The 25,960-nt window shown below is 36.1% G+C and overlaps 1 protein-coding gene across 1 annotated transcript in view; it reads right to left on the bottom strand.

Moving 5' to 3' along the window:
* Positions 1 to 21,448: 21,448 nt before the first annotated feature.
* Positions 21,449 to 25,960, bottom strand: part of LOC145664368 (uncharacterized) — a 7,956-nt gene continuing 3,444 nt past the window's right edge. Inside the window, exons 2-4 of the mRNA XM_081731050.1 lie at positions 24,097 to 24,313; positions 23,098 to 23,666; positions 21,449 to 21,455 (exon numbers count right to left, since the gene is read on the bottom strand). Of these exons, the coding sequence (XP_081587176.1) occupies positions 21,449 to 21,455; positions 23,098 to 23,666; positions 24,097 to 24,313 (793 nt within the window). The remainder of the gene's footprint in view (positions 21,456 to 23,097; positions 23,667 to 24,096; positions 24,314 to 25,960) is intronic.

The raw sequence follows: 25,960 nt of genomic DNA, 5'->3' as shown, positions 1-25,960 counted from the left end.
TAAATTACAATTCAAGGCAGTTGTGAGTGGTTCAGAATCAATAGCTTAGAGCTGTTTCAGACTTGCAAATTTTCTTTAGTGCGGGCGAGCTTGGCGTGGCTGAGCAATGGCGATTGCCGGAGCCCGGCTTTCCGTCAGGTGCCGTACTCTTATGACCTACATGTGCTCGACGAGGCTTAGGTCCTGATATCTACCAGGAAGTGTATCTAGGTAGAAGGCGCATACCGAGAACGATGGGTTGCCCTAGCGGGATAGGGACTTGCGTTATTCTGCTAGGAAGTAGGAGCCCACAAAGTTTCCTAATCGAATGATAGGCATATCTCCCGAATGAAGACTAAAAACGAGCAGGAGTTCAGTAGACCACTGTCTTGACATCAGAATGCCAGGTGTTAGTCCTGTATGACTAGTGCGAACAAACGCTGCTGTTTCCCTGTCGCAGTCAACTGCATGTCTACAGACACGTGCATAGTTGCCAGTGTGTTCGATATAAACTACTGTCATCGGTAAATACGACTTCCTAAATAAAATTTCCAGACATTACAATGATCAATAACAATATAAATAGTACTAAAGGAGATGGAAAGATCGGTCAGGATCTATATTTCGAGCCACTAGCCCGACATTCTGTAGGTGCAACTGAGGGAAAAATATATTAGGATGATCAGCTATGGATTTAAGCCCGCAGTCGGCCGATTACGAAGTAACATAGTTCTAGCTCGATACGCTTACATTATGAATCATACAACTTCTTCAATACCTAGGTAAGTGCATATTATTTTATTTATATTGCATGTTTCCTAACTTTTTAATGCATATTTCCAGATTCTAGAGGGTATATAATCCGGACCATAATAATTAGGTATATAAAGAGAGAAAAATAAACAGCGTTTGGAATGTGAAATAGTCTGATTTCAGTTCATACCTACTTATGCAAGTCCACAAAACCTTGTTTTATCTGTTTTAAGTGTCGTAAATGAAATAATGTATGATCTCATTCCATTCACCCTTAACAATTGTAATACATAGCAATCGTATAAGATATATTAGGTACAAACAACGTGAATACTGAAATATTAAATTAATAAAAACTATATGCAGTGCTTTTCGAGGTATTTCATGGTTTTTAAAAAAGTACTCTCCAAGACTTTATGAGACGACATACAGTTAAATATGGAATTTCAACTACGTGAACACTGTTGGAAATTGAGCACTTGACTTCGCACCAAAATTCAAGAACTGCAGTCAGTAAGCGTGAAGTAATAAATATTAGGTGTTGACCTCTTAAATATATATATATATATATATATATATATATATATATATATATATATATATATATATATATATATACAGTGTGTTAATGAACTATATCGACAAACTGTATGAGATGATTCCTTACATAAAAATAAGAGAAAAAGTTCTTATAGACCTGTGGGGAAAGGTGCATAGTTTCAGAGCTAGGACTGTCCAAAATCGCGAAAAAGCCAAATTTCAACAGGCGCTATTTCGAATTCCAGAAACTGTGGATAGTGGTCCTTATCAACGTAAAGGAAGTCACGCATACGCAATCCAAAAGTGTACTTTATATTTCATTAATTTTCAGTGGGTCTACAAGTATTCCATACAAGGTGAAATTCCCAGATACGCCATCAACCGAATTTTGAGATGTGCTCTTCTGTCTTTATGATTGGTCCAAAGTAAGCAAACGATAAGTCTTGATAGCAGTGAACGCAGAATCCTTTGGCGCGATGTCGGAAGTGTTAAGGAACCTCAGCAGCACGGGTTTCTCGTACTCGGGAAAACGCATGCTGTAATGTTTTCTTTCAGGCTTATAGGTGAAGAAAACGTGAAATATATACCTTGTCGAAATACATCGCATCACACATTACTCCAAACACAAATAAACATGGAGCTGCCGGTTCCTAACGCTTCCGACTTCCTTCTGAAGCATTGGATGTCCATTGTTGTCAAGACTTACCTTCTGCCTACTTTGGACCCTCCTTGAAATCAGGGTATATCTGAAAACTCTATTGAGAGCATATTTGAGAATTACACCCTGTAGAGAATGCCCTGTATACCTATTGAAAATTTACGAAATATTTGCATTTTTGGATTGTGTATGCATGGTTTCCTTTACGTTGATAAGGACCACCATCCACAGTTTCTGGAATTCGAAATAGGGCCTGTTAAAATTTGGCTTTTTCGCGATTTTGGACAACCCTAGCTCTGAAACTATGGACTTTTCGCCATAGGTCCGTATGAACTTTTTCTCTTATGTTAATGTGAGGAATCAACTCTTACAGTTTGTCGGTATAGTTCATTAACATCATTATATATATACAAGGGTTGGATTTTTAGTACTGGTAGCATTGCTCGGAAGGTTAGATGCCAACCCTCCCTCAGAGCACATGAACTCACCTGCTCTGATTGAAAATTGAATACGCTAGAGGTAGGAATGCAAAACAATGCTACGAAGTGTTGCAAGATGTTTGCGGTGCAAGTGCATTACCATACCGGACAGTAGCAAGGTGGGTCAAAGCCTTTAACGACGGACGACAAAATGTCTCAGATATGCCTCACTCCGGTCACCGTCCTGTAAGTGAAGATGTGCAGAACGTGAACGCGTTAATGCTAACGGATCGGAACGCCACGATTCGTCAATTGGCCAACAATACAGGACTAGCACATTCGACTGTGCTGAAAATTCTAACGAAGGACCTGGGATTGCGTAAAATCGCCTGAAGAGGGGTTTCACATGATCTGATGGAACAACACATGTGATGATCTGATGGAACAACACACGTGACTGCGATATGATGCCACGCGAACACACTTGGAGCGGTATCAGCGTGAAGGTGAGGCCTTCTTATGGCGGATCATTGCTATTGATGAGACCCAGGCCAGAGCGTGTGAACCACACCTCAGCTAAAACGGCAATCAAACGAGTGGCGTCATCCTGGGTCACCGAGAAAAACAAACAGTTCGGAATACCCCAACCAATTGAAAGCTATGCTCATCATTGCATACAACTGGGATGGTGTAATCATAAACCATACCGTCTCCCAAGGACACACCGTTAGTGCAGAGTACTACTGCATTTTTTTTTTTTTTTCAAAACAATCTGCGAGCAGCTGTAAGACGAAAACAACTCCACTTCCTGGCGAACCCACTTATTATTCTGCATTACGATGCAAGGGTACATTCAGCAGTTGCGGTCACTGATTTGTTGCATCGTTGGGGCTGGAGATTGCTGTATCTCCTCCCGTATTCTCCAGATTTAAGTCCCTGTGACTACGACCTCTTCCGGAAGATGAAGGAACCACTTCGTGGGACACGCTTCCGTACAGTTGATTATCTCCTCCAGGCGACCAATCGCTCCATCCGCATTATCCAGAGATTAGGTACTGCCAACGGCATCCAGCGGCTTCCACATCGCTGGGACGCGTGATTCACAATGCTGGTGATTACACCGAGGACCTGTAAAACTTCGAACCTTTAAGTACTCTACTCCTCAAGATATACCGTCGTTGCCGTTACTAGAAATGCAATCCTTATATAATTGAGCTGAGCGAAGCGAAGCTCTTATACTCGGGTTAGCCGTTTGGTTGTCCGCGAACTCCTCCTAGACCGTTTGGCCGATCTCAACCAAACTTAGCACGCTGATAGAGTATGTCGTGCTGAGTGACAACATAGGTCAAAATAAAAAATCCGATGTACCATCGAGGAATAATCACCGAAAAACGCTTCCTCCTAGACCGTTTGGCCGATCTCAACCAAACTTAGGACGCTGATAGAGTATGTCGTGCTGAGTGACAACATAGGTCGAAATCAAAAATCCGATGTACCATCGAGGAATAATCACCGAAAAACGCTTCCTGATTACGTAGTTTAAGCTCGCTCAGCTCATTTCATTGCAATCGGGTATATCCATTGCATTCCTAGTATATATATACTAGAAGATTTTGAAGGTTTTCTGGTACGAAACTTCGTATATTGTTTGCTAAAACAAAGTTAATACGCCAAAAATGACTTTTCAGAATTAACTGATGTGATTAAATAATATTTGTACAATAATACAGAAAGTCTGGAATATTCATGCATCAAAGACTTACTGATCCCATACACGTACTGGTTGATTCGATCTTTTATCCTTCATTCGTATGCGCACCATATGCAGGTTCTCTTTATCCTTATTTACCAGTTTCACCTGGGATAGTACTTGAAAGTAGTTGTTTTCTTAATAAGTTCGACTGATTAGTAGAGGGATGCATCTTGAGTTTCTAGACGCTTACTTGTTTCAACAATTGCTAAAAAATGTGAATGAATGAAATTGATAACTAGAAAAAGTATTCACATTATTCTTATGGTAGGTAAGTTGTTTTCTTAAAGGGCGGCCAATGTATATGAATCTACCCGTTCAGAACGTTAACAATATAATCCTAACTTCAAATATATGCAGAAATGTACAATACGCTTAGAATATTCACTAACCTTCAAAATATGCATTAAAGAAAATCATTAACTTACCAGAATAAACCATAGCATTAGGAATGCGCACGAGACGAGTCGAGACAGGATTTTCTTGACAAAATTCGAGTCGAAACACGGCTCTTCCAATAGAGAAATATACATTTTTCGAGTCGAGACATCACTTTTACAGCACATTTTCGAGACCAGACAGCCACAAATCTTGTCTCGTGCACATCCCTACATAGCATGTTGAACGATAACATTAACTGTCCTTTCCGATTCGCAAATTTTGTTCAGCAATGGCAAGCGGATAGCTAGATATTTATTTGTGAAGTTTCTCACATTAAATGAATAGATGCCATTCACAAAGCTGGATAGATCGTCTCATTGACTCACGAGGACTTGAACCACTATCTAATTTTCCAGTAGTGTATTCCTGTACTTAGTAAATGGTACAATTAATTAATGTAGATGTATTGAGCGAGGGGAGGCTAGTGGTTACAGTTCTTGGCTCGTAATCGGGAGATTTCGAGTTCGAATCTGTAGCCGGTCATCGTAATGTAGTTTTTCTCAGTTGTTTGTATTGAATGTCAGGATGGTATCTCTAAATACGCAAAGATCTTGACTGATTTCTTTCTGATCTCTTCTCATTATATTGTTCTTGAGTTGATTTTAGTTTAGCGTCCCTTTCAGCAGCGAGGCTATATGAGACATAAACTTTCTGATTATCGTGGAATCCGAACATGAGCTCCCACCGGGAATCGAAGCCGGGTCTCCCACACCAAAGGCGCGTACGCTAACCGCTTAGCCACGAGGGAGCTAACCCTTGTTTTGTTCTTGTTGATTATGATGATGCCTGGAAGTTTTAAAGTCGAGGAAGTATATTCGCTTCTATAGGGTCAAAGCAGTTTTAATGCATATCTTGTTACATCTTTAATTGTTACTGTAATACTTTATTTTTAGGAAAGTAGTTAATGTGTGTGGTGCTTATGAATAACCTAATTGAGCGTTGTATTTTAGTTAATTAACTGTCATATTGTGATGGTTTATACAGCGAAGTGTCAGTAGCGTCAATTTTATGGATTATAACATTGAAATAATCAAACATGAGGGTGAAAAAGCCCTCCACTGATAAAACAAGGAAAAGCGAGCTGTTCTTGGCCTGGCCTCTGACGGAGGTTTCCGCTCTTCAGTGTTTCCGTCGAGCTTAACGTTATTTGAGCGTCCACAAACATTCATAATCCATAAGCAAGCCATCATCAAATATTCACCTACTTTCGGAAACGCTCGCGTCCAGGCTTGGTTGCTAGAGATGAGAGAGAGAAATGCAATGGCGGATAGAACAGCGAATATACAACCACTTCTACTTCTTACTTTGTATCCAGAGAGATATTTCGTTAGCTGATGATGTTCGACAAAGGACAGTTTTAATTCCTAGTGTACACGTAAAGACTCTATCGTTAAGTTATATAGCCTTTTCCAATTTATTATATTTTCTACGATTTACGAGCCTATTTTAAGTTCCTTATAATAACATCATAATAATGTTTATCTGTATTATTATTGTCATTGTTAGCTATAACCGTAGGAAATCCTATAAATGCTTACTTACGTAATGAGTGTAATACATGATGTTTAAAGCCCTAGGACGTAATAAAAAGTACTCCTATTTTTTTTTAAAAAACATTGTTTTGAGTAAACTTGTTTTGAGTTCGACAATAATTTGTATCTGGAAAATTTGTATAGCTAATAAAAGCGAAAAAATTTACAGATCGGTTGTTAGAAAATACAAATGTATTACCAACAAAAAATTTGTCGTTCAACTGGCAGAGAATTGAACCCGGATCTCTCGTTTGACGGTGGTTTATCTATCACTTGGGTACTTGCGACTTGATAAGAATAGAAAAAGAATTCAAATTTGACTCTGTTCCATGTCATGAGAACAGAAAAACAGCGAAAATGAATTTTCTTGTACTCTGAAAAAAAAAAAAAAAAAAAAAAAAGCTTGAATGGGCAGAACGGGATCTCCGATCTCCGTATCCTGGCAGTTGCCTCTTTTATTCATTTAAAACATGAAGTATATTTAATTTAAGGTGTTCACAAATTTGTTGGCTGTCTCTGTAAAACAATTTTAGAATCCACCTCGTCACTTAGCTTTCGTTTGAAAATTGATAGAAGCCTTTCTAACATGTGGAAGACTGAGCTGACGTTTGCCACCAATCAAGGTATCATTCCCCCCCCCCCCTATTGGTGCATGTGCAGTGTATGCCTGGAAACGACACTTTAATATCCAGATAGCTATTGGCATATCTTAATCTCGTTAAATAACATAAATTGATTTTTTACGTAAAATGTCAGTTATATTTCACGAGATTGCTGAAATATCTTAACAAAATAGATGTTCGGAAACTAGAGAATCAAAAATAGTTACAACTTAATGATGAATGAATTAAAGAACAAGAAGGAGAATCTAAGAAAATCAGTCTGTGGCATTAGAAATACAAGATTCTTCAAAATTGAGAAATTTTAATATTTGAGTTTTTACTTTTGCATCCTTATGCAACATCGAGCTTATGAATGGCGGTACTTATTATTAACGGTGGATCCGAACCGCGATCGGGGCTTGACTTCGGTATAATTAGTGGATGTACAGACTACTTGCAAATATCAACATTTACAGTATAGGCCGTTCCCCACCACAATATCTTTAATCCAATAAAACTGAATTAGAGGACCACGCTACCGTTCTGTGATACATTTAATATTGTTTCTTAGACTCTTCAAAAATTTTTATTTAAAGTAATAACTAGAGACCGGACATTTAGGCATTAAAAACCTGGAAAATAATCATCTTTAAAATTTAAAAAATAGACAATGAAATAGGCACTGAAATATGACTCGAAATAATGAAGATAAATGCTCAGTCAATTGAAAATAAATAAATTCAAGTTATAGATAATGTTCAAAAAATATAGAAAGATATTTGTTTCTTAATATCTTCTTTTACTGTATATATAAACGAAGCTTGATAAATTGGTAACTACATTCTCTAGACCACTTTAACACTACACTTAATAGTCCAAATTTTATACTTTATCAGTGTACTTAGTAGCCCAAAACGGCATCTTATCACTACAAACAACACTTATATTACTCGGAAGAGGCAGAGTCGTTTTTTGAAATACTAAATTATGTATTTTTTCCCTCAATAAAGTCTTACTTTAAAGAAAATGCATATAACAGGCAACATTAGGCACTAAAGTAATTAGTTAGGCAGAAATGGACGAAATAGGCAAAATAAATTGAAACTAACCCCCAATATAAACTTTAAAACGTTATTTTTGATCATAGCTTTAATTAAAGAGTAGGCATTTTGACCACCATGTGGTCTCTAGTGATAACTAACTAAATGTTATGCGAGTGTGTTATTTAAATTTGTATTATTACTGTTATTTATTAAACGTGGTCTCATTTATCGTTTTAAACACGTTAGTTAGCTAGGCATCACTCCGCTTGTAAAACGCTCTCACAGCGATAGCACGTTCCATACCACTGCAATGGTACATAATTGAAGACTCGCTGTAGAAAATAATGTAAGTGCCATCTTGAAATTGTTTAACCTATTTTAATTTTTTAATACGTTTATGCCTTAGATTTTCATACTTTGTTATATGCCAGGTTGTATTTCAAACTAGGGATGATTCCATACCGGGACCAAGTACCTGGATAAAACCTATATATCGTATGAAAGCTCTTGCCACGAGAAGTACGAAACCGTTTTCAAATCACGGGCGAACCCGCAACCTGACCCTATAAGAGGCCAGTTCGTTGGTGTTTTTGACCATATGTATGGGATATTCGACATAATTAAAAATGAATGTTGCTATGCATCACGCGTAAGTGCCTTTGCCCATCATGTTCCTTTTAGGCCCATTGTTAGAACGTGGCTCGGGCAAGGGTTTGATAAAATCACTTTGCAGTACCCATTTGGTCAGTGTCGCCAACGAATTGTAAATACAATGTGGCAGATGATTTTTCTACCACTGGATGTATATCCATGTAATGTGGCATAAACACCATTCGTCACTACAAAAAATATATTGTGGACATATTCCTCTCTCAAGGACTCTAGTTTGTCAGTGGTGCCAACCAATTGTACAAATGAGAAGGTGTAAAACAGGTTCGTACGATGAGACGTTTATACCCCAAGCTTGGCAGAAACATTACACGACACTATAGCAAAAAGACGTTGAGTGTGACCATCTAGCAACCATTCTAGGTTGTCAGTGTTGCGAACCAAGTGTAAATATCACAGTGTTGCAAATGGCGTGCTTGCAATTCAAGGTGAGGCACGTTAACGAAGGTGACACAAGCAACATTGGACAATGGAAAACCTAGCAGGGGCTACAGTCTAATTATGTCCGCCAATGCTATAGACCAGCGTTTCCCAACCTTTTTCAACTTGCGGCACACTATAGGTGTAACTTGAATTCTCGCGGCACAACCATATATATATATATATATATATATATATATATATATATATATAATTACTATTGTTATTTGTAAATATAAAATACCGTGGTATTTTTATGTGATCACTGATCTCCTTACAGAGAAGAAAGCTCGATCACTGATTTTCCCCCGTGGTAAATCATTATGTTTATTTTTCATTCTAATTTTAAAATAGAAAACAATTGCAATGAAGTATAGGACTCAGGTTTTAAAAAATACACTTTCTCTTTCGAAAACTGTATCTAACCTTTAACTAAAAGGGAAGATCACTAAATAGCGAACAAATAAACAAATGTAGGTAATTTGTATGCATGTTTGCTTTGTTGAATTTATTGAATGATATGTTAAAATTTCAAGTTACGAAATAGTCTGCAACAATAAAGAAGCAATAACGGTCATGACAATGATAAATACGTTTTCCAACATTAAAAATGTACAGAAAAGTAACACAATATGAAACTTAAAATTGTAGATTTATAATAGAGGTTCATAGTAATGTGAAATACAAATATACATTTTCCCCTATGTCTTACAATTTGATTCCTATAGAATTAATAATTTGTTTCGATTTCCTCGCGGCACACCAGCGGCCCATTCGCGGCACACCAGTGTGCCGCGGCACACCGGTTGGGAAACGCTGCTATAGACGTTAAATAAAAGTCTTGAATATTCGCATTGGTTGGCAATACTGCTAAACTGGGGTGCTTAGAAGACGAGGAAACTCATACAATGTTTTCCATTGTCCAATGCTGCCTATGTCATACTTGCTGTAGATTCGTTCAATGGCGCGCACGCCATTTGCAGCAGTGTGATGTTTACACTTGGTTCGCAACACTGACAACCTAGAATGGTTGCTAGATGGTCACACTCAACATATTTCTGGTATAGTGTCGTGTGATGTTTCTGCCAAGCTTGGTGTACAAACGTCTCATCGTACGAACCTGTTTACACCTCATTTTTACAATTGGTTGGCAACACTGACAAACTGGGGTCCTTGAGAGAGGAATACGTCCACAGTATATTCTCTCTAGTGACAAATGACGTTCATGCTACGTTTCATGGATATACATCCAGTGGTAGAGAAATCATCTGCCACATTGTATTTACAATTCGTTGGCAACACTGAGCAAATGAGTAAGTTTGGGTGCAAAGTGATTTTATCAAACCCTTGCCCGAGCCACGTTCTAACAATGAGCATAAAAGTAACATGATGGGCTAAGGTGCTTACGCGTAACATTTATTTTTAATTATGTCGAATATGCCATAAATATGGTCAGCAACACCAACGAACTGGCCTCTTATAGGGTCAGGTTGCGGGTTTGCCCGTGATTTGAAAATGGTTTCGTACTTCTCAAGGAAAGAGCTTTCAGACGATATATAGGTTTTATCCAGGTACTTGGTCCCGGTATGGAGTCATCCCTAGTAAGTAATAGTGTTTTCCATTTTGTGACGCTTGAGCACAATTTACTATCTTTTGTCTCTACTGTTACAGTAACTATTGCTTTCTGCACTTACATTGAAGACTTTTCTACACCGAGTCTTCAATTACTAAATGAACGCGTTCACAACTACTACGCATCGGTTCCGAACAGTGTTACTAGATCTGAAGGTTAAAAAGTAGCGAGATTGTGCTCCAAAAGTAGCGGGTTTGAACTATTTGTGGCCTAAACATAAAAATGTCAGAAGTCAAATGTCTGGGTTGGCAATGGTCAGGCGGCGATCACAGTTTAGGATTATCGGCGGCGGTGTGTTAGGGCAAACGCCATATTACATCAGCAGCAGTAGAACTGCAATGTCCAATGAACTAACTCGGCGGTGACTACTATAAAATGGGCGACTTCTGTTATTTTCAAAGGAGACATGTTTGCCTAAGTCAGTTTTGTGAGCTCTGAAATACACTTTATAACATTTACAGTACGTTTATTCATTGTTATTACTCACTTCTTTAATTCAGTTGCTAAATTCTTTATCTAAGAGCCACGAATTTTCGAAGATTTATTTTAACTCTACTTAAGCATTATGTTAATATGGAAAATACAGGAAAAAAATTAAATTTGCGGTGTTCGTTTTTACACAGCTCTCCATAACTATTAGGCAATAGCGCAAACTTAACAAAAGTCTAGTATTGTCAGATTTGGAGAGAAAGTACTAAAACAAGAATTGAACTAGTATCAAACATACTAGTTTTAATAAAACTTGTTCAAATTGTGAATAGAATACTCAACAAACAAAATTCTTATTGTATTAGATACAACTAGTAATTCGCGATTGCATATAAAAAATAAACAAATAGAGCATTCTTAAGAGTCATAGCCTGGAGATAATTAAAAGTAACCCAAAATGTAGTGTGCCGCCCAATTTGAAATGTTGATAGCGAGGGGATTTAAAAATCGCCCAATCCGCTACTTGTAACCCAATCTGGTAATACTGGTTCCGAAAAATTGCGGCACTACAGTGTTGCCAACTCAAACGTTCAAAATTTCCAGTTTTCTTGAGGTACTCTGTACCTGGTATCCAAATGGAAATTATTGAGCTATGGACGTCTTCTCTTTTCGTCACCTGTTCAGATCCTTTTCTTTCTAGGATGCTTGCATGAAATTGACAAAAAATGAATCTAATTCATATTGCAAGATATTAAAAAGCAAGAAAAATAAGATAATCAGGACAAGTCTTGTTTTCGTTCTACTGCCTGCTGGCAAACATACTAGCATCAATTTCCAAATGCACAACAGGGTTACTTTTGATGTTTAGTTACTATGAGGTGTGAAATAGTTTTTTTTTTTTTTTTTTTGAATTTTCTGGAACTGGAGATCTTCTCGATCTACCCTTATAGCCGGAAAGGAGAAATAAATAAATGTACCGTACCGTTTTCTAGCTAATAGTATGCCAGAATTACAACATTTAAAAACATAGTGTACAAATAACAAATATTACATACGGTGTTTTTATAGCATATAAATGATTTTACTGTATATTCAGTATAAAATACAAACCAGTGCGTAAGTAATAATTAGTTGTGCATTAAAACCATTTACATTGCAGACTGAAATATGTTTTCCCCTTCAAAATTCATTAATTTTCTGTAAGTTTACAATTTTAAATTAAATCAATTGGAGCCAACACAGATAGGTTTTATTGTATATAGAGCTTCTCTATTTATAGTAACTATGGCAAAATGTTTTCAATAACGATGGTGAAATTGTAAAATTGAAAGCGAAATTTTTATTTGTTACTGCCTTCTTACTCGAGTGTTTGCACACGTGGCAGATTTTATTGACGAAATGTTCGAATTTCAATGTAAATTAGAAGTAGATATAACATGTAAACAGTGAAGTTGTTTCTGCGTTTCGTGAAGTTTTCATCGCTGTCGCGATTCACCAATGTAAAGCGGCTGGAATACTCACAGAAAATCTACCACAAGGTCTGCGTTTTCGTCCCTCGTTTCCACGACGCTGGTTTTCTTTTACCCGCGAACTCATTGCTTGGTTCATAAAATATTAAAATGCTTGCAAATCTCTCTGAAAGGTTAGCTAATGCGCCGCAGAAGGAACATAGGAACAGAGAAGAGCTTAGAGAAGACGAAGCCTGCTTGTGCAGGAGAAAAGCAACTCAATCTGGCCAAGCAAAAAGCCAAGCTTCCTTAAGAGATCTCCCAAAGGACCCGATGTTAATGTGCTCGGAATAAAAGGTGTACATGGAGGAAGCCTTAAAACATTGTTTGCTTCGCACATTAATTGGTGGAATATAGGGAAGTGGAAGTGGAAACTATATTTCAACATTTGTTGTTCGTGTACAGTAATAGATAAAGTTGATGGGCAAAAGACGAAACCGTGGAGGTTCCTTTAGAATAGAATTAAGTACATGGAATCTTCAGAAAAGTACAAGGAAAACACGCTGAAGCTGTTTTTTTTTTTTAAATTCTTTTTTCATTAAACTTATTTCTCATTCATATGTGGTCATAATATAAAAACTGTGGGGTTTATTCTATAATAACTCATTATAATAAAAAATAAAAAAGTTGAAACTAATTTTGAGGAGGTTATTCAGTGTTATTGCTTTATTAGTTTAGAAAAATGCACAAAAGTTTTTTTTCGGAAGAGGGGTAAATGAAATAGACCTGAGACAAAAAAAAAGATTGGTCGCTCTTCCTTAGCTTCAGGACTAAAGTTTCTATGAATACTAGGAAAGGGGTTCACTCATGAACAATGCTGTTGTACTGCGTGGCTATTCGAAGCGTTCGCAACATGTTTTTATGGCTTATGCATACGCTTGGAATACGCTGAGCATGTATTTAAATGTGAATGACTAACGACAATGCGCCACAAACGCGTAGAAAACGTCGGCTCGATCGTATTTGGTGCGTTTCGGAACAATAGATGCCTGCTATTTAAAAGATGTCTAAAGAAAGGGGGGGAAAGGAAAGACATGTTTCCAGGCAAAGGGATTTTAGCAAGAAACAGCTACTTGGAAGATGCTTTGTGCAGAGTGTTTGAATTCTGCTATTATAGGCCTGGAAACCCTGACTTGCTCACAGTATTATTTATATCTGGCGAAAGTAAAATTACCGACCACCTAGGTCGCGTTCGATGCGGGGGTAGCGCATCGGAAACGCATTTTCGAATAGCCGTATATTTAGTCTCCGTTTTAGTACATTTTTCTGAAGTTTTCTTAATGATGCAATAATTACCTCACCTAAAATATTGTTTTCTCCTTATTAGTGCATTGTAGCATTGTTTTCTTTTTTCTTTCTTCCTTTCACGTTTTAATCTTTATGCTATACTTTTAATTGCATTTTGGAAGGCAGTAGTGTCTTTCTTTCCTCTTTATTGCGATAATAAAAATGATCAGACTTGTTGATATGAAGTAAATGGAATGCCTAGTTGTCTGCAACCAACCAAACTTCCATGAGAACAAGCAGCAGGCGCTAGATAACAAATTTGAACTTTTTGTCTGCCACGTGGACAACAATAGGTCATCCTAACTGAATCGACCCTGCTGAACGGAAAGTGACAATAAAAAGTTCGTTAACACGTAACGTTTTCGTGTGGCAGAAGTTACTTGGATTCTGGCAAAAGTAACAAAATAGTCTATTTTTTGTTAACACAATTTTAATTATGTCCGTATTATATTTATTTAACTACGGAATCCAATAAGAAAAATGCAGTCGTTTTACAGCTAATTTGACATAGAATACAATAAATTAGTGTTACGTTCATAAAATTACTTTTTAACTTGCGATAAATAGCTCAGTTTTGGCAGTTGTAAAGCTTGATTTAGTTTATGAAACAAAGATTTAGATCTTGATTTAAGTTACAATTTAGATCATAATTTCACTTCTTATTGAGTGCACTGAACCAGGTTTTATAAAATATGAGATGTATTAATTATAAAGCTCATCTCAGAATTGATGTTTTACACTACCTCTAGTGGCATCGAATTATCGAACTAAAATATATCGCGTGAGAATCCCACACCCACATGTAACAAAAATTGTTTGGCGATGTGCACAAGCATGTTGAGATCTCTTCATTAGAAAGAAGGCAAAGCTAGATACTAATGCATTGGAAACTACTCGTAAGGAGGAATGTCAAAAACTAAAATACGAAGTTGAAGAGTTTAGAACAATAAAACGGTAACATACATAATATAGCATACTAAGACTCTTTAAGTAGTTTAATACGTTGCTTGCTGCGTGACTCATCGATCTTTTGACTTTCTCGTTTGTTGCCACGTACCGCCAGTGGGTCACCTTTTTTCTGCAATTTTATACGGTAACTAGTCTTTCTAGCGGGGAATTTCGTCCCGGACGCGGCCAACGGCATCGCACCTCATATTTCAGCCTTTGCTTCTGTGCTTTACATAGCGAGAATGCGTTCACTTAGGAGTTTATATACCAAGTTTCATATCCCTAACATGTTTCTAATCTTAACGGATTTCGAGATATGGTCATCGTATTTTAATTTCCTACTTATCTTTCCGCCTTGTTTCTTCCCTTTTAGGGGAAATGTCAAAAAACGCCGAAACTTGTCATTAATTATTTTAAATCGAGTCTAAATACTAAATTTCACTTATTTAACCCTAAAAGATTTTGAAATATGGTCATCATATTTTGACAGTTGCAACCCACACTCCTTTCTTTTTTTTCGCTTTTCTTCGAGATTCTAGAGATTCCGAGATATGATGTAAATTATTTAATTAAAAAGTGTTTGAGAATATAGGAAAGACTGATGATATTATGTTCGAATGATGTATCTCAATCAAAAATGAAAATATTTGATTGAATATAATAAACACTGCCGTTTGTAAAATCAGTAAGAATATCTTCAAAATTACCAATCAGTGATATGTTACAAAATACAAATTTGTATATATTAATTATGCCAGTTGTTTATATATTATTTTTTCTTACTTTTGTATTTTCTCACAACACTCATTGCTTCATTCTGGTATGGATGTACTATTGAAGTAAGTAGATGCTTTTCTATCAGGAGATCCCAATTTTGATAATGAAACTCGTTCTTATTTCAGGTTCTCCGGATTTTCTCATTCGTAGCTCTAGTTGATATTTACGACTTGTGGTTTTATTTTAATTCAGTAATCTACCATCACTCAAAGGGTGACTGACTCATGGCGTAACATGTAGTTAATTTATGGGACAGCATTAACATGTCATGAAATTCCAACCAACTCTGCAAGTATTAAGCATGTTACTGTTAGACGTTATCACAATACATTCGAATTATGCGAAAAGTGGAATGTACAAACCTTTCCTGACAATGTCATGCATCACTTTCCTGTTAATGCTTGTAGAAACAAAAGATACTAGAGAACTTTCAGTTGTATTATAGTTTGGTACAAACAATTGTGCTTTGCTCCACTTCTCTTTTGATGTGGATTTCTTCGCAATATAAATGTTAAAAGAACAAATGCACATATTTATTTTTGAATCATATCATAATACTTCATTAAACAGCCCTCCTCGCCAGTCTAGTGGCAAGCACGCGCGCGCCTTCCATGCACGGGGCCCCGGGTTCGATCCCTACTGGGAGAGCCTTGAAATTTGAATATATTACGGTGATTTGGATTCCACCTCAAACTGTAGATGCACGGTTCGTATTAGTTTTGGTGCTAAAAAGGGCATAAAGCCAATGACACATTGGTTCCGAATGATATATTATTATGAGATAAAGCAACGTATGCAAACGTGTGCAACTATATTCAGAATAAAATTATCTACAGTTTTTAAATATACTTCTGTTGTATCCTCCATGAATGTTACCCACGAGACGAAAAACAAGTTTTTTGTCTCATCTCGAATCGATTGTCGGAAAGCTCGTCTCGTCTTGTAACTTAATATGCAAAATTTATGTCCTTATTTTATTCTAAATTTCCTCTAAAAGTTGAATCCTTCCGCGACACAAGAAATCCACGAAGAAGGTAATATAACATTTAAACCACATTTATTATTGAAATATCTCATAAATGGGGAAAAAGAAGAAAGAAAGAAGTTTGTGTAATGACTTACATATTTTTACATATATATATTATTTTACTCGTTCAATCAATTTATCAATTTATATTTTGTTTACTATGAACCATGTAACACTAAAACAGTGTTTGAGATCGATTTAAGACTTGGGTGAACTAGTGTTACCTATAAGAATCGAGAAATTTCTCGTCTCGTCTCGAATTTGAAAACCTATTTCTTGTGTCGACTCTTTATCTCGTTTTCTTGATTTTTATCACGTTTTCGAGGCGAGACTGTAAACGAGGGTACCGATAAGTTAGTTAGTTTTCAGGCAGAAATAGGACGTACTTGTTTCACCTATACGGACAACAGAACACACGAATTCTCGAGATAGCTGTGAATGGTCGTTAATATACGTATAAGTACAGTATATATACAGGGATGTGAAAAATGAACACAGACAAATTGGGAGTGAGTTCAGGGAACACCAGAACATGCAGCATTATGAGGAATGTCCTGTTTTGATATTGCCTGTGGTTTGTTAGCTGCTATAGATTACTGTACATAATTGATAATTAGATAAAGTTAGTAATGCCATCCTAATAATAAACAGCAAACATCTCAGTCTGTCATGCTAATAGATGTCGCTATCTGCTCGGTTGCTTTAGATTGATATAATGTGTGTGTGTGTAACGAAGTCTATTTATAGTTGCATAAATACTATGTAGTTTGGAATGGTTGATGGGCAAAGTAATAAAGAAAAGTATAAAATATTAATTTTTAGCTAAGCATGATTGTACTTGTAGTGTACAGCCAAGGTCCGTCGACCCTACCGTAGGGTCGACGGATCTTGGTGTACAGCAGGCTCAAGATTTCGGGGAAACAGCAAATATGTCGAGAACCACTCAAAAGGCACTGGACTTACAGTATTGAAACAAAAATGTAGGTAATAAAATTACACACACAGAATGCACTGGCGGTTAAAATACGAAAGGATTCCTCTTGCAGGAAAGGATTCCTCTTAACTCGAAAATGTTAACGATCACAGGTAGTGGGGACAAAATTGTAAGTTTCTGAAAAATGTAAAAATAGTTCTGTAATTAGCTACTTTAATAGCTGTACTTGTATCACATCGACAAGCGGTGAAAGGTTTGTAAAACAAGAAAGAAAAAAAAATACAATCTGTAATGCTAAAAGGTTGTTGTGGGAAAAGATGAGCAATGAAAGTGCTTCATCCTATTTACATTTAAGTGTATATGTTCGTACATGGGAAAGTACAGATTTCAAAAAGATCGACCTGCTCTTATTATATAATAATCGTTTGAATGCATACTTGCTCATAGACTGCGTTCACTTATTTCTATGTCTGTCTGCATTTAAACTCACAGTGTCTGTTCCCTTTTGTACACAGTAGATTTTAATATCTTTCTCTCTGTCAGTTTCTCTCTCTCTCTCCCACACACATACATACATACACCTAGAGAGAACAACACTAACGTCATTTATTATTCTTTTTAACTGTGGCTTCTACTCTGTAGCCTCTGGCTTTTCCGTCTGTTTTCAGCGCTTGATTTCCAGTCTCTGTCTCTCTCTTCCTCCCCCACAGCCCTCTTCAGTATTGAGAGTGGGATTGAGAGTGAGTGAGTGTACGCTTCTGCTTGGAATTGTGCACCAGATTGAACTCCTGTTTCTTCAATTATTCAGTCCTCGGCTGCGCTTCTCCATGTTACAGGGAGGAACTAGTTTACGTATACGGTTGAGAAAGGTTCTTGGTTGTAGCAAAGAGTAAGCGGGAAAAAAAAAGATAAATAAAAATAAGGTAACGAAGAAATCGAAGATTAACTTGCCCTTCGGCGAGAAATTTACCTGAGAAATGAACGAAAGGAAAAACAGTCTCCCTCTTTGAACTGTGGAGTAAATTAAGAGAAAATGCAAAGAAGTTAACTTCTTTACTTTGTGAAAACTTTTTGTGAACGTGATTACTTTGTTAAAGTAATGCACAGTAGACATCTTCAAGTACAGTGCGTGTAATTAATATATATATATATATATATATATATATATATATATATATATATATATATATATATATAATCAAGTATGTTATCATCATTTTCTGGTCGCTTTCCCCGAAGTAGGAAGTTTCCATTCAGTCTTAGCTAACATTTCCTTCTTTTCTTAGACGTTGTCAAGTGTATGTTTTTAATATCGTTCATTAATTGAAGATTCGCTGTAGAAAACAATGTAAGTCCCACCTTGAAATTGTTTCACTTATTTTATTTTTTAAATATGTTTTTGTGAAAAGTGAAAAATAAAAGGATTTTGAATGTTCTGTGCAACACTGCGTGCTTAAGGATTTCATTCAGATTATCAGTATATTCAGACAACATGCATCATACAAGAAAATAATACGTTATAAAACATTTCTGTAGTGAAAATGAGTAGGTTTCATATTGTATAATCAAAAATTCCTAAAGAACATTTAAGGTATATAATCTGCAATATACACGTTGATATGAGAAAGATAAAAACCAGAAGGAGAAAAATGCCTTACTACCGTAAAGAAAAAACAAAACGAGAGACTTGACTTATAAACTGAGGAAAGAAGGTGTGATATTACTTTATTTTCCGATGGTTAATCTTGTGGAGGTTTTTTTCAGCTTTGGCAACTAAAAGTCAGAAAAATCAACAGGAGAGGTGAAAAAGTGCACCGATAAACTTAAGAGGTCCGTTGCGCAATGACCATCGACGTGGAATGTTCTTTTATGGCTTTCGACTCACTGGACTTGCCACAGTGTTACCGCCTCTTTCTTTCATCTTGGAACTTTTCTTTTCGTTAAGAGTTCTTTATGAACTCTTGCGGAAGGAAGGTGGAAGGGAATTGAAAAGGAGAAAAAAGTAACAACGTAGAAAGACGATTAGGTTAATGCAACAGTTGATAGTAGTAGTGAGGTTTCACATTTTGAAGATAAAATTTTGGCATTTGGTATTATTTGATAATTGGAAATAGTGATTTTTTCTCCTAGTAAGATGAGTTGTTTGGTTTGGTGATTGCTCCACAAACTGTTAAGTATGTTGTTATTAACTGTGTGACTGATGGTAATACCAAAGGTTTTTCATAGTTGTGAAATATTGTGAACGTAAGGCTACGTAAAAATTAGGCGTGGGTTTTATGTATGTTCGTTGTTTCGATAGAAATGTATAAAACAGTAGTCTTGAGCTGTCAAAATATTTGAGAATGTTCTTTTATAGTTATTTAGTTTCAGGGTATAATCATGAGACGTAAAACTGAAAGATGTGCTTTTCACTTTAGAGATAGGGGCACATAATTTCACGTTAATTTGAGGTATCGTCGCAGTGACTTACCAGTCAATAACTGGACACTGCGGTGGGCACTATCGGTACGGGGAACTATTACAGTATTTTTTTTTTTCATTTGTCGAAAAATGATAGAGAAGAAATATATACTATGTTGTTATTTTGGAACAATTAGTAATTACATAAAGTGAATATAGTGTGATGCGTTGTGTGGAGGCAGTGGTTCGAATCCCACTTTGAGCTATAAGCTTTATGTTTTATCCCATTTTATCGCTCCTATCGAGAAAAGACGTTAACTGAGATCAAGCAAGTAATTCTTAGTGCGCCTTCACACTAGATCTTGTAAGCCGCTCATGTGAACGTGTAGTGTGAAGGCATTGAATACGTCTGAGCCACTCAAAAAATCGTAGTACCAAAATGACAGTCATGTTAGTCAGATAGAACAATGTGACTCAGGGAAGCGGGGGTCCGGGAATACTTCCCGGAAAATTTTTTAAAAACAGTATTCGCACATTGCATTTTAAAGCATTTTTTAACTTAAAAAAGCAAACGAAAACTTAAAAATTTTGTGTTTTATTTTTACGTTATATATATTTAATGTTGTACTAAAGTAAACACACACAGACACTTTACAGTTTGTTTGTTTATTGAAACAGTAAAATTCAACCTTGTTTTATAATTTTAGTTAAACGACACTAATATGTCAAAAATAAAATAAAATGTGTAAAGTGAATACTCAGAAACACCTAGTTTTGAGAACAGGTTTTAGGCCTATAAGCCTACAACTAATGTAAAAAAGAACAACGCATCAGCATGGCAGTACAAAAAGGGAACGTTGCATCAGTTTTGGGAACGTTACCCTCTGGTAAGGAACTGGAGGAGATCTTTTGTCTGTAATCTCGGCGAAGTTTGAGGATGCTGTTGCGAGGCTTATGTTATCAAAATTATATTTGAATTTTAAGTACCTTTCCAATATGTATGTTTGTTTCTTTGTTAAAGTCTATTGTTCTTTTTAGCACCGAGGCTACATGTGACGAAAACCTATAGTAAAATATAGAATCCGAACCACTAAAATACAAATATAATGTTGGAAATGTGCAAAGCTTATTTATTATTGTTATATTTGGTCTAACTTCTATAACGTTCGCTATTTGTTCTTTATACATGTATATTCCAATCTAAATATTATATTTTATAAATATTATATTTTATAAATTTTAGATCCAATAAATAACTAAATTTGTAAAAAAAATTAATAAATAAATGGTGTAAATATTGTGTGTTAGCTAAACTAAATTCTCTTTGTTTCTCGCCATCTAAACAAAAACAGTTTACTCCACCTTCATCTTCATTGGGCCAAAAATTTACTGCCGTTTTTCACAATTGGAAACAAACTTTTGTAATGCTTTTTTAATATTCACTTTGTCTAACATTGTTCTGTAAACTGTTGCATGGTTGAACCTCAGATGCTTGAAATATTGAGGAAGGCGAAAACAGTTTTACAAATATTGGGGGACACGTCCCAGGTGTGATTGACGCCCATGCATTTCTGCATAATAACATGGCGCCCTCTTGCATTGTATTTTTAACAAGCATACATAAGCAAGTCTGGCAGGGGAACTGTTATCATAGTAACCGTACTATTGTCCTTAACAACGAATCAACAAGCATTGGTATCTATCGACTGAAAATATAACATATACAAAATAAGATTATAAATGACATTATATTGTTTTCCTCTTCTTTTTCTGTTCTATAGCAAGTGCATACGTTAAACACTTTTGCCATACATATACGAAATAAACAATGTAAATACGGTTCATTCCCGTTGTGCCTACTTCCCGTTCTGCCTACAGACCCTCCAGCACTTTAAAGAAAATATTTTTAATTATCTTATCTCTAGGCAGAACGGTAATTCCTGTTGTGCCTACTTCCCGTTGTGCCTACTCTTTCGAGACGGGGAATTATGTGCAGGGAGGAATTTTTGTAGGGAATATTTCTTTAGTATTTCTAAAAGCTTCTGTAAAAACAACCACCACCTCTACAAGTTTCATCATACATGGAAAATTGGCTGACTCAGTTGCAAGAATGTTAGACATTGTATGTGAAACAAACATTAAAAAAAAAAAAAAAAAAAAAAAAAAAAAAAAAAAAAAAAAAAAAAAGATCTAATATCAAGCAATTTCAGAACAAAATTTTATTTGGGTTTCCAGTAGTTTACCTCCAGCATGCTAAGACTTGCAGTACTAAAAAATGCCACAGTTCACATCCCCAAGACATGTCTGGCCAACTATTAAACAAACAACGCAAGAGGATGCATAAGGCGGCCTTTAAAAAGAGTGTTTGTCTCCATCATATCTCTTTCCTCGAATTGATTGATTCAGTTGCCAGTAACCCGTTTGACATTGTATCTGAAACGAACACGAAACAGACTTACTTCGGGCTAATATCAATTCATTTCACAACCGAATTTTAATCGGTTTTCCAGTAGTTTATCTCCAGCATACTAAGGCTTGCAGTACTAAAAAGTGCCACAATTCACATCCTCAAGACATGTTCGGCCATACATTAAACAAACAATGCAAGAGGATGCATAAGGCGGCCCTTTTGAAAAAAAAGAGCCTTTGTGTTTTACATCACTGCTCCTTCTTTGGCATTACTTTAACAGGTAATTTGTCTTCTAACACGATTCTATACTACATGCAATGTTACATATACTTATATTGTCAATGTAAATACTACATATCGTCAATGTTAATACCATATATCGTTAATATAGCCAATATATTTAAAACATCTCACCATCACTGTTCTAAATGCAAACAGTATGCAACTGCATCTGTGTAAGCCACCAAGTCTATTACATGTGATTCCAGACGTGCCTTCAATGATTTTATTTTTTGTTCAATTCGCTTATATTTCAGCTTTGGTTCCTTCGGCTTTTTTCCTACCTCCAACATCAGCATACAAGCTTCATTCTCACTCTGTTCTTGCTGCAACAGCTGTACAAATGTAAAAATATTTGGATGTTCTCTTGTCAGTTTTCTGTTTAATTTAGAGTGCCAGCCCTCTACAACATTATTTGTTCTTCCCTCAACATTATCATATTGGTTCCATATATCTCTGGAAAAGAGAGAAACATTAATTACATAAAACAAATCAAAGCTATATATGAAATAGCTTATATATGAAATACTAATCACTGCTAACGTAGATTTCGTTTCCCAAACGAAAACCACATATATTTGAAAAAAAAAAAAAAAATCAAACGAAAAACAGATAGTGAAATAGCGTAGAAAATAAGGTAACTACTATATCGTACTTACTTTGTGAAAATGGCGTCTGCATCGTCCAGCCATGTTTCGACTAAATAGTCATGAAACTTCTCTGCGTTTTGTACTTCCGGGGCATTTTCCTGGAGATGCAGGAACATGTCACCCACTTGCTCCACTGGCACAAGTGGTAGTGCAGCAGCACGTCTTATCCACTTCCTGACCTCTTTGTCTTCTTCATAAAAAGTGGACAACCCCAATGACTGAACTTTCCTCCATAAACATTGGGTGTAATGGAAGAAACACCCACGAATGGCTGCATCCGGAAAAACACCAGTAACGGCATTGATTACCGCTCTTTCAAAGTCTATAATCACTGTAGTAGGATTAAAGGAAAGACCATTTGCAGAAGCCGCATCTTTAATGAGAAGCAGCATCCTACGATAGTCTTCCTCTTTCTTAGAAGGCAATAAACAAAATAGAAACGGAAAAGTCTGCCCCAAATATGTCCCATGTATGGTGTACAGCTGCTGATATATACGGGGAGCTGCTTTAAAAGTACCATCCATCCAAACTGTCTTTGTGGTTGAAAGCTTCCGTAAATTTCCGGTTGTCCCAAAGACCTGCAGAATATAATATTAATATTTAGCTCCCCTAATATATTGATAATTATTAGTGTATTAGCTAATTAACATATTAACAAACTTATTAAATTCAAACAAAATATATATTTAATATTGAATTTTCAGACATGCTGCAAGCTTGAAGTGTGATGACCAGCATACTTAATTCTAGCTAAAAATTTAAGGATGCATACTTGAATGTTAAAGTTATCTAAAGCTCGTGCCCAGAATATAATACAATTGAAATCCCTTATTTGAATCAGTTAATTGTATTAGTACACCTCTGGCTCCAAAACTAAACTTTGAGGATCCTATTAAGTAAATTCAAACTAGATGATATTAATTAATGTCTGTAAACTTAACACTGCTAACATTAAGTACTTTACGAAAGTTATTGTAATTAAAATTGAATAATAATAAATTCAGTTACCAATAATCGATCAGAATCAACACCATCATCAATTAAGAGAAATTCCTCTCCTGTTAATGTCTGTCTCCACCTGCCCTCTAACCTAATACAATTTCTTGTTGTGGGAAGTTCAGGCCTTTCTGCGCTTCTACAGTTATACAGGGTATGTTTAATTCCCTCAAATGTTGGCAAAGCGGCTGCAACCTCTTCCTGTATCCCTTCCTTTGCAATCACTTCTCTGAAGATAGAAACAAATGAAATAAATAAAAAAAATACATGAATAGTTTCGTTAAAATTTACCTGCAAAATACATTCATCTGACTAGTGCAATAAGCTTGAAGTCAAAACTTGTAAACTGAGATTATTTGTACTGCTAACTTGAACTTGTATAATATATGGCCAAATATATTTTGAGGATGTGAACTGTAGCACCTATTACGTACTGCGAGCCTTAGAATGTTGGAGATGAACTACTGGAAAACTGAATAAAATTTTGTTGTGAAATGACTTGATATTAGACCGAAATAAGTTTATTTTCTTGTAACTGAATCAATTAATTTTCCATTTCTCTGTAAGTATTAAAAAAACACATCTCTACTAAAGTAGACGTGAATAACGCTGCTAATAACAAAACTGTACCTAGTCATTTTTTCTGAGAAGAGCAAGTAAGATAACATTTAAAATATATGATGAAATTTAAAGGAATAGTTATTCTTCTTACAGAATCTATTAGAATTACTAAAGAAAAAATCCCTAGAAAAGATCCCTCCCTGCACAGAATTCCCCGTCTCGAAAGAGTAGGCAGAACGGGAAGTAGGCACAACGGGAATTACCGTTCTGCCTACAGATAAGATCATTAAAAATATTTTCTACAAAGTGCTGGAGGGCCTGTAGGCATAACGGGAAGTAGGCACAACGGGAAGACACCGTAAATACAGGTTATCGTTGTAACAGGCTGCTAAACTAACAAAAGATGAAAGAAGATTTTTCAATTACTTCAGGATCTCTATATCTTAGCTTAACAAACTGTATAAAAGTATAAAGTATGCATTTCATCAAAGTAACACCAAAATGAGAAAAATTTCAATATCAAATATATGCACACTTTTCTTCATTGCAACTGAGTTCACGCTCAAGTGTGAACGGCTCTCACAAGACTGCGTGTTATTTTCTTCCCCGCTAGCAGCTTGCTCGAGTCGGCTACTGGGGGGTGATCATAGCAGCTCAGAGCCGCGACTCACTTGCACAGAAGCGCATGTGTAAGGCGTGCTTTTAAGACTGTGTAAAGCTAGCAGCTGCAGCTCACGTGAGCGGCGCACAGGATCTAGTGTGAAGGCATATTAAGTTCATTATTATTAGGTCAAGTTAGCAGCATCTGAAAAATGATTTAAAATTGACAGTAGGAATCCAAAATTGTGGATCAACCAACTGAAATTGTCACTGTTACTTCTTTGTAAGCCAGTATATATATATATATATATATATATATATATATATATATATATATATATATATATATATATATATATACGTATATAGGGTGTATCAAAACGGACTGTATAACTTTAAAAACCTCATATTGATTTATTCATGTATCTTACAGACATGGTTTTGGTGTCATTTTGTAGCAAAATACATCAAGTATTGACGTAAGTATACACTAGTTCAGAATCAGAAACAAGCCACCACAAGCGCTACCGGCAGTTGGAGCAAAGATGGCTGCGTTTACTGATCCCGAGTGTGCGAGCTGTGTGTTTTCGTTTAAAGAATCCAAGTGTCCGACAATTGTGCAACGCAATTTTCGTACGAAGTATGGTAAAGATCCTTCCAGTAGGCCTACCTATTTATCAGTGGCATAAGTGTTTCATTGAAACTGGATGTCCAG

The sequence above is a fragment of the Thermobia domestica genome, chromosome 1 (assembly GCF_964235325.1).
Source record: "Thermobia domestica chromosome 1, izTheDome1.hap1.1, whole genome shotgun sequence".
NCBI lineage: Eukaryota > Metazoa > Arthropoda > Insecta > Zygentoma > Lepismatidae > Thermobia > Thermobia domestica.
Note: the sequence above shows the minus strand (reverse complement) of the source record. Positions and strands in the feature narration are given on the sequence as shown.